Here is a 16122-nt window from a genome sequence, read left to right on the forward strand (position 1 = left end):
CGAGATGAGTTCAGGACTGGTCAATGACATGTGCTTCCCCAGACCAGGGCTACCCTTTTTGCCGGAACGGACCCAGTGTGCATGGATTGTCACACAAGCAATGGCACGCCTTTGGGCCGGTCCCTCGCCGATGCTAGTGACAAGTCCGGCGTGAGCCAACCCAACCGCGGCGGTTTGTAAAAATGGCGTTTGCTTGGCGATCTCAGGCAGCCTCGAAATGACTAGCAGGTGAAGGGAAGGGTCCTTGTCTGCCTAGGGGTTTTGGGGACATTCCTCGGAAATGCTGTTGCGATAGACCAGAGCTGGACAGGTAGAGGTATCAGGGCGAAGGATGTGATGATGCTTTGTTTGAGAGGATTGAGTTGAGGTGAGTTGTCGAACCCGCTCAGAGCTGCGGTCTAGCCTCAGGTATCAGCTGCACCAAGGCGGTACAGTACGACAGACACCTGAATCATCCGCAGCGGCTCGATGCTCCATCAAGTACAAGGTACGCGGTACATCGCCCGCGAATCGCGCTCGTGGGCGGGTCACCATTACTCAACGGTCTACTACGGGTGCATGTACAGTAGGTACCTCTCCATCTCAGATCCGTCCAGATGGGATTGGACGACGCTGATGGATCCCGTCCGTTGAGTGTGGGATACAGACTCGGACGTTGGCATGATGACAAAGTACGACGTCGAGTATTTTGTACGTACTGGAAATGTTCGACAGGAATCCCAGTGGCACAGCTGCATCCTCGGTGCTTGCTAGGCGAGCTTGGCAATTTGAGGGAAAGGTGACGCTCAACATCCAGTCTCACGCATTCTTACAGAGCGGCTCTCATTCGTCTTCTTTTTGCGTAGAGAACCACCATGGCAAGTTTGCCTCTGCTAGCCTAGGAGGTTGAGGAGACGGAGATAGTATTCTCTGTAGTCTATTGTAGATGGCCTCTGACTCAGTCAAGACACGGCAATTGTCTCGGTGGCTTTTCGTGCGTGTTTCCGAACACCGGGTTTCAGGTCTCTTCGCCTCGCGCTTCTCCCCGAGAGCTAGTGCTTGGGACGGAGTAATAGTAGGCATCATTGATCCCTATGCCTGCCATGCTAGCAACGGAGTCTTCAACGTTATCGGTGCGAGGCACGGGCAGCAAAACAGCAATATGCCGTACGTGTAGTACGAGAATATCAAGAGGCCCATGGGGTAACGGCTATGGAGGCAATGGGCCCATTCATGCATGCTCGATGAGAGAAAGCACCCAAAAGCACGCAGGTGGCCGCGATGCCTCTGGCAAAGAGCAGCCAAGGAGCCACTTGCGATGCGACTCGTCTCCCTGTCATTACGAGAACAGCATCCGTACGCGTGAGAGATGAGTTGTGATGTGATGCAGCGCGGTGACTGCTATACATACAGCAAAGGAATACGATGGACGCAGAACTGATCCGATCCATCGCTCTCAGTTTGGATATCAACGCCCCGTCTTCCGTGCGAATCATCTCATCTCACCAAGTCCTCGGCAGGCAGTGCCTAATGAATTTCCCCTGCCAATTAGATACAGCAACAGTCAAATCAGGGTCCTTGCATTTGATTTGATCCCAATCTCCATCGAGCCGCATGCAGTGTGGTGGGGGAAACGGGCGCAAGGCCCCGGCGATGCAAATGCGATGCCGACGCCGTCTCTGCTTGGTTGAATCGGGCCTGCAACCTTGTCTTATCGGTGACGGATCGAAATTATCAACCGCAAGAGATAACCCGACACACAACATTCTGCGCGCTTGGCGTGTAGCACCTTTACCGTTAGTGCTTGGACGGAGTTCCAGTTCTACGACGAAGCGGGAAGAGTCGACGCTAGGACATGTATGTTGTACGTCACCGTCTTGGGGCTCCCCACCGAGCTGGAGATCAGATTCGACGGCATCGAGTCAAATTCCTTGGACTTCTTTTCTTGGGTGCCTGGATTTGGTGCTTGAGCTTGGCCGTTAGAGTTGAGACCCCACGGGAACCATGATGCCTAGGTTTGATGCTATTAACTGACAGTTCTCGTGGCAACTTCGGTTGCTTGCGACCAAACGCCTTGTTCGCACAAAGCACTCGACACCCGATTCTTCTTCAATCAAGATCCTCCTCCACAGAATCCAGTCAGCAAGAATAAGCAGCATCAACCTCCTTTGATTGGCTCCGCCCGACAACAAACAAATCCAACTCCCGTCCCCTTCCAACTAGTCCATCCTATTACCAAATCGAAAGCCATCCTTACTGCAGGCCCCCGAATACCTCTCACGTAATGGCCAATTCCCAAGCTGGCATGTCACCACTCTTAAACGACCCCCCTTTCCCCTTCCCACTTCAACTTCGGCAATCCCCCCCTTGTCCCTTGTCATGCACGAGTGAAACTGCGCGCATCTTTTAATTCAGCCTCATTGGTGCTTTCAGGCAACTTCTCTCGTGCCGTGCAGTGTTTCCTCGGCGCCGAGTTCCTTGAACTGTTATTCAAAGGCACAACTTTCTTCCGCCAAGGCACGCAACCGAGCTGCAGAGCCTGCAACGGAGTAACCGCACGGTATTCCTCTAAACCAGTCTTTGGAGGAGCCGGCGAAGCCACTCCATACTTCTGCAATTTACCCCCATCTTTTACATTCCTCCTCGTAATATCATGCAGAGCAAGACGGAAAAAGGACGACCAGACGAAAATAGTTCGGATCATCGCCCCAACCGCCCCCCCTTGACCACGGAACACACACGTGCCCCCCACACTTCGCATATGTAAAAAGTGCACACGATACCTGACATGCATTTGTTTCGAGATTCGACCGATATTTGAGGCCTTTTCTGCTTCTGGGGATGTCAGACAGAGCGCGCCACCCGTGCGTATGAGGATACAGCACGTAAACGCCTAGTCGTGCGAATGGTCCGAGCAGCCCCCTATGTGGTATTACCTACATAGGTCATCACAACTTGAGCCGCGCGCCGCGCCGACATCGAACTCCTTACCTCTGCGCTTCTTCATCGGCCCCATCAAACGGATCCCCGATCTTCGGTCCCTCGGAAAACCCGCTATTAAAAAAGACAGAAAGTAGGTCAAAACGTAGCAACCAACTGCCCTGTTTTGCAGGACGGTTTCCCAAGTCGTCGATCCAATCAACAGCATCTCAAAGTTCCCCCGAATGAAAGGCTCAGATCGTCCCACGCAAGGCGCCGTCAACCGCCCAAGTGACTCTCGATGGACGTCATAAATACGGTAACGACTAACGGGGATATCGTACGTACGGCTTGTGCTCGATCAAGGCAAAGGGCAAAGATGTTGGTCGATCTAGGAAACGGCCCGTATGTAGTTCAGTCTGTAATGAGATGGCACTGCGTAACGAGATTTCCTTTTCCTGCAGCAGAAAGAGCGAAATAATATCCCGCCGGAGCGTTTGAGAGCGAAACATGCATCGATATTCTCCGCTCCCTTTCGGCTTTGACGCAAAAAAAATTCCGTCCGTTGGGTACCCAAAGGTGCGATCCAATTGGTTTCTGGACAACGTTGACAATATCAGCTGTCATCGATGCCAACTTCTACCCCGTGGAGAAAAAGATTGATAACAGGTTGATGAAAACAATCTCAATCAGGCTATATGCCACGTGCATGTGGGGATTCCCATCATGATGCAAACTCGCAGAAAAATGCCATCCTCAAACTTCAGCTCCTCGGTCTTTGTTGAACCATTGCCATGCATTTGTCAATATATTGCAGCTCACCTATGAATATACGTCTATATTCAGTGTAACCACAGACCTTCCATAACCAACCAAAAAAACGCTCTACACGCTCCCCTTAACAATTCCTCGCAGTCCCTCGCCCTACCCTATCATGATGCCGTTCCTTCATTCTTCCCCCCTCCGCGGCACCCAAACCATACACCTCTCCTCATAAACCTCCGTAGGCTCGCTCGCCCCCCTCTTCGGCAACACCATCGACAACTCATCCCGGACCTCAAACCCCATCTTCTCATAAAACCCGACCGCATTCATCGTAGCCTCCAGCACGACCGGCAGCCCTTCTGCCGCGGCGAGTTCCTGGACTTTTCCAAGGAGTAGCGATGCCGCTCCGCGTCCGGCCCAGCTTGGATCTGTGCAGAGATACGTTGGGTCTTGTCATATTCCAGTGTTAGCATCCACAGGCATCAACGACATGGCAGATTCCAGAGAAGACTCACGATAATAAGCAACCCCCCTCCCCAACACCCCATCCCTAACCCTCCCCGTCAACTCCGCATAAGGATCCAAATACTCCCTCCTCGCAACCTCCGGCCACTCCTCCTCCTCATCCTTCTTCTTCCCCCCATTCTTTCCCTCATCATCATCATCACCATCATCACGCCTAGGCCGATGAACGCACCACTTCACAAAACTCACAACACTCCCCCCTTGCTCCCTCGCAACCAAAACCCCCTTATCCCGGTGCCTCAAATGCCCAACCGTGTCCCTCGCCAACCACCCATGAAAGAATCGCAAGCCCTCCGGACTCGGAAACTGCGCGTGCGTGAGCAGGTTCGCGTCCATGGCCCGGAGGTGCACCGTCGATATCGCGGGAGCGTCTTCCTCGGACGGCGTGCAGATGATTAGCGCCATGGGGTTTCGGTTCTTCGGATCCCCAACTTTTCTGTCAAGTGATTTGATTGACCCCTTCAATGTAGTATAATTCACTCGTCATTGAACACGAGGCATGGTTACTCAAAACTCGTAGATCCTCGAAAACTTCAATACTGTTTCTCCTACAACTTCAGGTACATGCCACATGTACTCACGATCCACCCCATTGGTCAAACTGCACGTGCTCCCCTCCTCCAAATTCGAAGCCATCCCCACCTCTCGAGATCCCCACTATCCAAGTAACCCCCACGCTTTCATTCTCAAGCCCTCTTCACGCACACAAAAGTTCGCCTAGACTGTATAATACGAAAAACGACGTCGGTTTTCCAACAAATGGATTGCGACCTTAGCTCAGCTGGGAGAGCGTCAGACTGAAGTTCCAACTTCAATCACCTGATATCTGAAGGTCGTGTGTTCGATCCACACAGGTCGCATCTTTTTGCCTTTTTGGACGCCCTTGGATGAGCCAGGAGGTGTTGGGAATGAAGAATGACCGAATTTGTATGATTTCTACCTTACCTAATAAGTAGTAGTAAGTAGGTAGCTTCATTCGCTTCCACCGGCTGTATACATGCAATGCTTTCTTTTTGACTACAACTGCTGATGCTCCTTGCCTTGGCCGTAAACCTGCAAACCTTACTTGGCAGCAATGCCCAGTTCCTCGTAAAACGCCTCGGTGCTGGGCTCTCTGCCCAAAAACTCCTTCAAAAACTCCATCTCCTCAATGCTGCCGCCACGCTCCAGCACCGTGTGGCGGTATCGGCGACCCTCCTTGCCGTCCATGGGATTCTTCTTGAAGAAAGAGTGGAACATGTCCAGAGAGAAGACTTCAGAGTAGAGGTAGCCATAGTAGCCAGCGTCATAGCCGCCGAGGAAGTGGCCAATGTTGGCATATCGGTTGCCCCATTCACTATCACGCGTTAGCATACAGTCAATCGAGAGAACAGGATAAAGAAAGGGGCGCCATACATCGTTTCGCCGGCATCCTCCGGGCCCTTGATGCCCGAAATATCGTGGCGAAGCTGGTTCCATAGCTTGCCGTAGTTGGTAGTCTCCGCCTCCTCGTGGGTCTTGGGTGAGTGAACAGTCATGTCAAACGTACCGATGACGAGCTGAGCCAGCGCGCCAATGGCCGAGTTGAGATGCTTGGTCTTTACCAGCTTGTCTACAAGCTCATCGGGAATCTGCTCACCCGTCTCCCAGTGCTTCGACAGCGACTTGAGAACGCTTGGCGTCCAGCACCAGTTCTCAAGCATCTGGGAGGGAGCCTCGACGAAATCAGCCACCGTCGCAGTGCCATGGGTATAGCTGTAGCGAGTTCGGCCGGCAAGGTCATGGATACCATGGCCAAGCTCGTGGAAGAAGGTGACGACCTCGTGGTGCTTGAGCAGTGACGGCTTGGTCGCGGTCGGCTTGCTAAAGTTGCACACCAACGAAGTGGATGGGTAGCTTCTCTTGCCGTCCACAGTGAGGAAGCCTGGCTCGATGCCAAAGTTTGCGTAGTGTCCGTACTTGTTATCTCTGGGGAAGAGATCAAGGTAAAGGTAGCCGCAGAATTCGCCACCCTTGGCTGGTTCATCCCAGACACTGTAAATGATCACGTCTTCGTGCCAGGAAATGTCCTCGGCCTTGCCAGTTGGGCTCAGCCGTGCTCGGTCCTCCGGGCCGAGCTCGACGAAGACGAATCCAAAGATTTCTTCAAAGATCTTGAGCATGCCGGCAAATGTCGGCTCTGCCGGGAAATACTGCGAGATTGCAACCTCATCTACGTCGTACTCCTTCTCCTTCATGATTCTTGAGTAGTAGGAAGTGTCCCACATGTAAAAGTTGCCGTCAAAGGGAATGCCGCGCTCTTCGTAATCTCGCTTCTTGTATTCCGTGAGAGCCTTGACTTCCCTCTCGCCGCCAGGTACCAGGCGAGTCCTGAGATCGCTCAAAAACTCGTTCACACGCGCTGGTGACTTGGCCATCTTCTCCTCAATCCGGACGCTGGCGTGGTTCTCATAGCCCAAAAGTCGAGCAGCTTCATCTCGAAGCACCATAATTTCCTTGAATATTTCAACGTTGTTGTTTGACTGGATGTGCCATGTCAGCCCGATACTCTCAACAGCAGATCAGGTGGGATAATGGGAGGGCGACTTACCTTGTTGGCATCCGCAATGATATACCGACGCCTCGTCTCTTCGTGGATAGCATACTTGACCAACGGGGTGAAGTGGTTGTATTTAAAGGTCACCTTGACCTTTCCTTCGTTCTCACCGGTTCCCTTTTCGAGCGTGTCAACGTCAATGTCGTCCTTGGGCACTCCCTCAAGCTCCTGGGGTGTGAACCAGACACCGCCCTTTTCCTCGTTGAGATTCTTCTTGCCCTGAATGCAGAGCTGGCTAAGGCGTTTCTGGATCTCCTTGAAGCGGTCTCTCTTATCACCTGGCGGGAGAAGCAAGCCATTGCGGATATACTTTTGGCGTTCCTTCTCCAGGATGTGGAGCGACTCCTTGTCCAGATTCTGCGACTCTCGCGTGGCGTAGGCCGCATTGACCAGCTTGAAGACATCCTCCCGCATCTTGGCCTCGATATAGAAGTCGTTCAGAAGCTCTTCGGCCTTGGTGGAAGCTTCGCGGAGCGAATCGTTCGTCGACACATGCTGATAAAAGGTCAGGATGTTCTGGGGGCCCGAGGACTCGTTGCCGTCCACGAGGATGGGCTTGAGGGTGTTTTCGAAAGTGGCCGTCTCGGGAGTCACGCTGGCAACGACATCGTCCAGGACCTTCTTGCTCTGGTCAGCGCTCTTCTTCGCATCGGCCAGGATGGACTCGGCCGTGGCGGTAAACACCGGCGGCTTCTGCGGCGGGGTTCGAAACTGCTCGGGAGCCATGCTGCTGGTGGTCAAGAGGCGACGGTATGGCGAAAGACGGGCTGTTGCTTGCAGCCGTACGTGGCTCGCGAGGGAGTGGAGGCGAAGGAGAGCTCGTTGGGAAGCCAGCGTTGCGGCGAGAAGGAGCACGAGGAGGGAGAGGAGGAGGAGAAGGAGGGGCCTGAGGCGTAAGGCGCGAGGCAGCTCCAGCTCGATGGCGGATCGGCGGGCAGCTTGTCACGTACGAGCTGGCCGGAGGATCTGACCCAAACTGGCCCGCTTAGGATGCAGGACGTACGACAGCGTGGTGTTGCTTCGGCCTACCAGAGGAGAGGAAATTGAGTGCTCGTGAGGGGTAGGTCGAGTGATGCCCGGAGATGATGGAGTCGACGCGGCAGAACGCGGCTCACGGGAGCAGCTTAGACGGACGGCGACAGCTTATTAATAGACTCCGCTGAGGAACAGACAGAACCCCACGGCGTCATCATCATTGTATAGCAACTACACGTGTATAAGCTGAAGCATCAAGAATGTCAACTCGCTATGCTGGTCGATATTGAGCTTCATCATCCGTGGGCAGCAACACATGTCAATAGCTGGCACTGGAAGCTCCGATGTCATCGTGGCGGCCCCATCCGGCAGGTGGTGAGCTGCTAAAGCCAACACCGCGGGGTTGTTCCGCCGTGTGGAATGGAGGTCACAGTGCAGCCATGCAGAGAGTCGGGAAAATTGCATATGATGGGTGGCTGGAACGGACTGATTTACGTCGTAACTGCTGCTTCTTCAGTAGCTGTCTTGTTGTAGCTTCAGAGATCTCTCGTACATCTACCAAGCGTCACAGCTGCTGAAGGACGGTCAATTCTGTGCTCACTCAACGAGATTGTCAAGCATGAAAAGGTTCGCTTGACCAGCTCGCAGTGCGCTCGCACCAGTCCTATTCATATACCTGAGCCATGGCAGCATAATATGTCCACAGTCATCCATAACAAAAGTCAAGAGTATCATCAATCCCAGAGCGTGCCCAATTCACAGCCAGAAACAAAACAAACACATAGCAACGCCATCATCCCATTCGCAGTCGCAAGAAGATGCCACCGGGTTGATTCTTCGCGCGAACAACACCTTAGTTGGCGAGGATCGTTCGGACGAGATCTAAGAATGCGACAAGCGCACGGTCAGCGAGCGGTGGTTCCCGAGGAGAGGAGAAGGGGTGGAAAGCTGTGAGGCAAGAAGGGGGGGGGGGGAACCAAGACGGGCATACCTGTGTAGTTGATCTGGCCAGAGCTGGTGTCCACAGCCTTGAGCAGCTCGTCGACCTCCTCCTCCGTCATCTTCTCGCCCAGGTTGGTCAGGATGTACTTGAGCTGGCCAACGCCGATAAAGCCCGTCATATCTTTATCAAACACCTGGAAGCCACGGCAATATTCCTCGGGCTCGCCAGGGTCGCGGAATCCGCCAGGTCGGTTCAGGATACGCTGGAACGTCTCGAAGTCAACTGTGCGGGGAGGCCCCAAACGTCAGCACAACTGCGCATCGCATTTCCAGGCCATCCCTTGGAGACAGAGGCGCCGCAATAGACCTACATTCGCTTCCAAGGCCCTTCTCCAGCTCCTGGATCTCGGCCAGCGTGGGGTTTTGGCCGCAGGCTCGCAGCAGGTCGCCGAGCGAGTCGATGGCGCAGCGGCCGTTGCCGCGCTTGTCGAACAGGGCAAATGCCTCCTTGTAGTTTGTCGAGGCCTGGGAGTCGTGGTTAGAAGCCATTTTCCCCCCTTTGTTTTCTGTCGAGTGCGAATCTTCGTCTGGAGCGCAAGCCTATCGGAAAGCGATCGGATGGCGTAGTTCTTGTTTCGCAAGAGAGGTGGAAATCGAGCTGGAAAAAACAAGGCAGTCCTGTTTTTTTGGAATTCTTGTCTCTCCCAGTTGCGCGCCAAACGGGAAACAACAGCTGCTGGGCGAATCATGTGCGGCGAATCCGGACCCGATACTCGCACTGGTTTTGTTTACATCGGAGTGGTGCTGGGGCAACTCACCATTGTGATTGGTGTTCTTCCAACAAGTATTGGAGTGTGAGATTCCTGTCGCAGAGTCGGGTTTGAAAGGCGCAAGATGTCTGCAATGGCTGTCTCTCAGGAAAACAAATGATGCAAGGTCGAAATTGACAACAAGATGTCTGCGTCTCCTTTGACGCCCCACTTACTCCCTGGTTCTGACGGGGCAACGAGTCAACAGCCGGCATCCTTCGTAGCCAATCGACCTGACGCTTGCTGGGAGGCGGTCTGTATAACTCGCACACCAGGTGGCATAAGGGATCGATGGCTTGTGGAAGCTATGCCGTGCATGAGCCTCGTCTCCACGATGCGCTCATCTTGTGGCCTCGGGCTGGACTCCATAATAACACAGCAAATCTCAAACGTCTCCGTACCATACCTCTTTCCGGGCGCCTACAGTTGGGCATTCGCTGTCCGGATATGAGCATGATGAGCACGTCCCTTTGCATTATCCATACATGTAAGCAATGGCACTTCATTCTATTCTGCATTGTATCTATCTATCGAGTACCTTGGTGATTGTGGAGATCTCAAAGACGTCTCGTTACTGGCTTACGTCTTGAATCTCCCTGCTGGGCCTATTGTGCATCAGAAAGGAATGACATGGCTGCAATATTCGACCAGACAGTTCGATCTATTATTGGTCGTCTCGTGTTAGGGAGGTAAACATAACAAAGCTAGCTTCCTTGGCTGCCTACCCTGGATTTTGAATTCCTGGCCTCGAGGCGCCGCCAGTGTCAATTCCAAATCAACAACACCCTCAGGCTACGTTGACGAGATAGCTCTGGCCTCATTCAGCGGCCGTTGATATGCCATCCATCTGTCGATACTACCATACGCCATCTTCAACCCTCGAGATGATCGTTTTCCGACAATCAACCGATGAGGACTTCTCGTGAATAATCACGTCAGCTAGCGACTCGTTAGCAGTACTATTGCCTGCTTAGAAACGTTTGGCTTTCTTCATAAAAGGACAACCATCCCGATCAAACCAATTCACACGAAACGTTCCTCTTTCAAACCTCACAAAATTACAGAAGCCATGGCTGCAGTCACAGAGGCCACCGCCAAGCGGTTCTTCTCGTCTCCCCTCTTCGCGGTTGTGGGAGCCAGCTCCAACCCCGCCAAGTTTGGCCACAAAGGTTCCCTCTCACATCAACGACCCTGATATCAAGATGATCCTCTGACCCCAACAAACGCAGTTCACGCCTGGTATCTGAACCACAACTTACCCGTTACGCCCATCAATCCGGCCTCTCCAACAGTCAAGGTGAATGATGAGGACCACCCCACGCTGCCGGACGTCAAGTCGCTGCCGAGGCCCACGGAGACGTCCGTCTCCATCATCACTCCACCCGCCGTCACCATCAACGTCCTCAAGGAGGCCAAGAGCGTCGGAATCCCTGCCGTCTGGCTGCAGCCCGGCACTTTTGACGGCGATGTTCTCAAGTTTGCGCTGGCAGACGGCACTTTTGAAGCCGTCGTCTACGGAGATGGGGGCAGGGGCTCTGAGGGCTGGTGTGTCCTTGTTGATGGTGCCAAAGCATTGAAGGATGCTGGAAAGCTGTAGTTGTAGCCGCAGGGCGGACTAGACACATTCATCGCAATTGACGTCGTAGCTCGTATCTGTACTATGATTGTGACTGGACCTGATGTGTCGGAAGACTTGTTTCGTCCATCACATGAAGTCGATGCTTTCCTCCTGAAGTACTCATTTCGCCGCCCCAGACGCTGGGCGCTCGCCTTCTGTTTTTTTTGTCCAGCTTGATTGACGAATAACAGGAAGCAGGATCTCGACGCGGCACTTCGGATTTGACGACACCAACAAGGACGGGATGAATCGACTCTGATTACGCCCGTAAGATGTTGATGTAGCTCTTATGATGTGCAGTGTCTGGTGGGTTGGACGCTGTAATACTGGGTCCAAGTATGACCAAGTGGCTGGCTCTATTACCGCGATATATGCCTGAACTGGCGTATAAATTAGAGAGAGGAAGCGTATGTCACTGAATTACTGGATTAAGATAGAGGGAAAACAGCTACTAGACCAACGCATACGAAGAACGTATTCCATACCGGCCTTCACTTGCTCAGAATTTTGTACCAGGTATTCATGTTGACAAGCTGCCAATTCTTCCTCAGTGTTGTTTGTCCTTTCTCTTCTTCGCCCCGGCTTTACCGACACGTCTTCGAGACACAAAACCCAAACTAGCCGCACTGTAAGACTCCGAACAACAAATTAAAGACTGCGTCGATCGGATCCAATCAACTCAACTGAGTTCAAGTTGTTGATCAATAAAGTTCCGATGATGTTGGGCATTCTAATACCTTATGCTTACGATCCCCAACTGTGGCGCTTCCAGGGGCCTAAATAGGGAGTCAAGCGCTGTAAGTCCAGTGGTGGCTTTCCGCTGCCCCACTCGCAAAGCGAAAGTAAACAAACGCGCTCGCGGACTCACGTACGATAAGCCTCAACCTCAACTGTCAAACAAACAATCGACTGTTTACCCAGCTGCTGGCTATTGATGCTGCTTCCACTGTGACGCATTTGCGACATCATTCTCGATTCCCCACTCAAAACCCTTGGACTCTGATATACGACGGCTGTCTTCTATAGTGACCGAGTACGAAGACATCTCGACCGACCAAGCTCTGCGACCCGCCGATCGACCCCAGTTGATGCTTCCTCAGATGCTGCGATTGCGTCTCTGAATTCATCAGCTGGTCAAGAACCCTCCCTCGTACCTGCAGCGCCTCTAGTCTACGCCATCTTCACACAAAAGTGACACAGGCATCGAGCACCGACTGCAATCTGCCAGCCTGCGCTTGAGGCGATCCTCAACATGGCCGCCGAATTTGATCAGTATTTTACCTACGAAGCCCGCCTGGCCTCCTTTCAGAAGACCACCAAGAAGCGCGGGTCAACAACCGGCGGCCGAGCAGCCAAGGCTCTCAACTGGCCCCATAAGCAGATTTCCATCACCAGCGTACGCGCCCCGTTCTCGCCGGATCGCCCCTTTTATGCCATGGGAGAATACACTGACGCATCATACAGCTTGCCAGAGCCGGATTCGTATTCCGGCCGAGTCCCGAAAGCCCCGACAACACCGTCTGTTTTCTATGCGAAAAGGGATTGGACGGATGGGAGGCGGGCGATGACCCGGTCTACGAACACGTCAAACATGCCCCCCATTGCGGCTGGGCGATTGTTGCTGCCATCGAGGCAGACATTGGAGACTACGGCCGAGAGGATCCCAACGACCCCGACATGATCGATGCTCGTAGGGCAACCTTTGCGGACCGATGGCCTCACGAAAACAAAAAGGGCTGGAAGTGCAAGACGAAGCAGGTTTGTTGCCGTCCCAGGAGGAAGCCATTGCCGGAAGCCCTTGCTGACGTCCCGATAGCTGGTAGAAGCTGGCTGGAAGTACACACCGACCGAGGAGTCGGACGACATGGCCACGTGTACATACTGCCAATTGGCGCTTGATGGATGGGAGCAAGGCGACAAACCTCTGTGAGATCTGCAGTCGTTCCTGAAGTATGAACCTTGTCTGACCATCCTCCAGAGACGAACATTACAACCGATCTCCCGACTGTCCGTTTTTCGCTCTGGTTAGCCAGTATAGAGCGCTGGGAAAGGGTTCTGGCCGCGCAAGATCAGCGCGCAACTCGGCCTCATCTCTCCAGTCATACGGCACAGCGGCTGCCGACGTTTCAAATGCTAGTGATGTGAGCGCGGGCCTTGACGATAGCGTCGTTACAACTGCGTCTTCGGCGTCGCAGCTCGGGATTAAGAAGGCCAGAGCAAAGAAGGGAGCAGCGGCGAAGGCGGGTAGAAAGAAGATGAAAAAGGACGAACAGTCCGAAGCGCTTGATCAGGACAGCCAAATGGAGGAACCGCGGCCACCAAAGGTCAGACGAGGCAAGAAGAGGCCGAGCGACGCGGTGGAGGAATTGGCTACGAGCTCAGGGGACGGGCCCCTTTCGAAGAAGCGATCGGCGCAAGCTCTTGGCCACGATACGATTGACGATCTTGCTGCTCACGACGACGATTCCGAGATGACCGACGTGTCCAGAGCATCCTATAGCACGAATACCGCGCCATCACGCCCAAAGGCGGGACGCAAAGTCGCCTCGAAATTGAAATCGCATGCCTCCATGGCATCTCTGCGGGCTCCTGGCAAGTTTCCGGACGATGATGAAATCGAACGCCAGCTGGAGGTGGACCTGGAACGCCAGATTACTGACGACGAGATTGCTCATCATTCCGACTCGGGGCGGATAAAGGCAAAGGCTAAGGCTGGAACAGACTCGGAGACCGAAGCCGTTCGACCGGCAAAGCCAAAATCGCCCGAGTATGCAATGTTTGACCCAGTGGTGCCCGAGCCCAGCGAAGACGAGATCGACGATGACCTCAAGGCCTTAAAGGCAGAGATGCAGGTTGAGGAGCCATTTCAAGTACCGAAGAAGGGTCGCAAAGCTGGTGCACGAAAGGGAACAAAGCAGGCAAAAGCTCAGAATGCCAAGTCGGAATCACTTCCTCAAGAACGGGAAGCTGAATCTGAGATCCCGGAGTCACAGCAAGAAGAAGATGTGCTGGCATCAGCTGATGTAAGTGAAAACAGCACAGGAAGCGTTTTGAGGAAATCAGCGCCCGCTGCGCCTGGTAAACGTGGGCGTGGTCGTCCAAAGGCGTCGCTCGCATCGCAAGACGAGTCGGTCGATACGGAGGCTACCGAGTCGTCGCAACAGTCGCTTAAGCGAGGGCCCGGCCGACCTGCCAGGGTGTCGTTGGCGTCCCTACTGTCCGCTGAGCCTGATGGCGCCCATCCGGCCGAGCCTCCTGCCAAGAGAGGCCGCGGTCGTCCTTCAAACGCCTCGTTGGCCTCATTGGACTCGACTGGCGCGGATGAAGAAATCGAAGCTGCCCCTGCCCCAGCTGTGAAGCGCAGAGGACGACCGTCCAAAACCACTGCTCCGCCGCTGCTTCCTCGCCCATTTGATGTTGCCAAGAAGACCAAAGAAGGTGCCGCAGCTGGGAAACGCGGACGCGGACGACCGGCTAAGAAGCCAGTCGAGATGCAACCCGCAGAGCCGGCTGAGACGGAACCCGAGGATGATCTTGTCGAAGCCCGCGAACTGCCGGAAGTGCCTGTTCGATTACCCAAGCAATCGCCCGTGCGAGCCATCTTCTCGCCGAAGGGAAAGGGATCCCTAGCGCCACTGCCAGGTACTCCGTCCAAGCTGTCCCCTGCCCCTTCAGCTAGGCAGCCTGTGTTGTCGCCCTCACAGTCTCCTCAGTCATCGGACGCAGAGAATCAACCGCCCGCCTCTCGCGCCCTCAGGGGTAGTGCCGCAAAACGACTGGTGCTGGCGCCTGTGGCATCCACTCCAGCTCCCGGATCACCCTCGAAGCGTAACGTTATGGCCGGGCTTCGAAGCACGATGCCGTGGGCTTCGGCGAGTCTCGAGGCCATTTTTGAGTCGCCATTGGGCAGCCCGAGCAAGGAGAATGAGGTGGATCGCTTCCTGACGCGAGGCAACGAACTTACTAGCCCTGAGAGGCAGATGACCGTGGAGGAATGGATTTACTTTAACGCGGCTGAAGCAGAGAAGAAGCTCAAGTTCGAATGCGAGTCCCTGGTGAACCGGTTCGAGATGGAGGGCACGAGAGCCATCAAAGTCTTGGAGGGCTTGGAGGTGGAATCAGCCAGCTAGGGAACGCACGAGTCGATGCGTAACGCGTTGTACATGATGGCGCACGGTACTAAAACCATGGAAGGAGTTTTGTTGTTTTGATTTGACAGATGGACACATGGTGGAAACAAGGCATGGCATGGCGACTGAGTGTGGATTTTGCTTTTGAATGGGAATTGGGCGTTGAATAGGGTCTTGGCATCGAATCGGTGATGGAGTGGCTACAATGAATGAGACGGCATTTGCAAGCTGGCGGTGATTGGCGGTGATATGACTCTTACTGATGACATGTGATGTGTTGTAGGTTGTGTGCGTGAAGTGAGCCCCTATCCAGTATCGATATCTTCACAATTTCAGCCTTTTCCCCGTTTGTTCCAGGGAGAATCGTGGTGCTCTTTTCATGTGCCTCTTTTTTCAATTTCAACTCGTGAGCTGATGGAACAATTCATCCGTGCCAACTGACCTGATTGACACGAGAGAGTAGTTCTGATGCCTTCTGCTACAGTACCTATGCATGGGTAAGGTAGTAATTCCTCGAAGCCGGGCGAGCGTGTAGATGGAACAGAAGACGGGGGAACCAGATCGATGCTGCCAACTAGCTAGCTGGGTAACAACCCCCCCTTCCTTGTTTTCTACAAGATACTGCCCTTTCGATGCAGAACTGGTGCTTCAAAGTTGACTGCTGAATGGATTGTCTGTGCGTATTGGCTGTAGAACGGGGGGGCTGAGAAGTGAGTTGTCGTTTTTTTTGGCTTTGGGATAAGATGGTAGAAGGAGTGTGTTTGGAATATTTTTACTTGCAGTTTCACGGAAAAATTTTCTTCACGCCAAGGGGGAAGGGTTGGGGCTTTGGGAATGGAATGGGCTGGATGGTAGGTATATATATATATATATATTCGGAGACCG

At 53.6% G+C, this 16122-nt stretch overlaps 5 protein-coding genes across 5 annotated transcripts; 2 read left to right on the forward strand and 3 right to left on the reverse strand.

Moving 5' to 3' along the window:
• Nucleotides 1–4116: 4116 nt before the first annotated feature.
• On the reverse strand, nucleotides 4117–4593 carry CCMA1212_006649 (uncharacterized protein; the record flags this gene model as incomplete). Its single annotated transcript, XM_073703857.1, has 1 exon — nucleotides 4117–4593. One exon carries the CDS (start codon nucleotides 4591–4593, stop codon nucleotides 4117–4119), a length of 477 nt encoding a protein of 158 aa, XP_073557324.1.
• Nucleotides 4594–5250: 657 nt separating this feature from the next.
• Nucleotides 5251–7786, reverse strand: CCMA1212_006651 (Saccharolysin; the record flags this gene model as incomplete). Its single annotated transcript, XM_073703858.1, is given in 4 exon segments — nucleotides 5251–5524; nucleotides 5584–6689; nucleotides 6758–7701; nucleotides 7714–7786. Coding segments are annotated over 4 exon segments (2397 nt in total), but the record flags the coding sequence as incomplete, so codon positions are not given.
• Nucleotides 7787–8591: 805 nt separating this feature from the next.
• On the reverse strand, nucleotides 8592–9229 carry CCMA1212_006652 (Myosin regulatory light chain cdc4; the record flags this gene model as incomplete). The annotated part of the gene is made up of 3 exons (XM_073703859.1): nucleotides 8592–8620; nucleotides 8730–8963; nucleotides 9052–9229. The coding sequence occupies 3 exons, from the start codon at nucleotides 9227–9229 to the stop codon at nucleotides 8592–8594; spliced, it is 441 nt and encodes a 146-aa protein (XP_073557520.1).
• Nucleotides 9230–10558: 1329 nt separating this feature from the next.
• CCMA1212_006653 (uncharacterized protein) lies at nucleotides 10559–11086 on the forward strand (the record flags this gene model as incomplete). The annotated part of the gene is made up of 2 exons (XM_073703860.1): nucleotides 10559–10658; nucleotides 10719–11086. 2 exons carry the CDS (start codon nucleotides 10559–10561, stop codon nucleotides 11084–11086), a joined length of 468 nt encoding a protein of 155 aa, XP_073557519.1.
• A 1273-nt stretch (nucleotides 11087–12359) lies between these two features.
• Nucleotides 12360–15237, forward strand: CCMA1212_006654 (Protein bir1; the record flags this gene model as incomplete). The annotated part of the gene is made up of 4 exons (XM_073703861.1): nucleotides 12360–12503; nucleotides 12572–12865; nucleotides 12924–13033; nucleotides 13086–15237. 4 exons carry the CDS (start codon nucleotides 12360–12362, stop codon nucleotides 15235–15237), a joined length of 2700 nt encoding a protein of 899 aa, XP_073557525.1.
• Nucleotides 15238–16122: the final 885 nt, after the last annotated feature.

This window comes from Trichoderma ghanense, assembly GCF_004382785.1.
Source record: "Trichoderma ghanense strain CCMA-1212 chromosome Unknown scaffold_8, whole genome shotgun sequence".
NCBI classification, from domain to species: domain Eukaryota; kingdom Fungi; phylum Ascomycota; class Sordariomycetes; order Hypocreales; family Hypocreaceae; genus Trichoderma; species Trichoderma ghanense.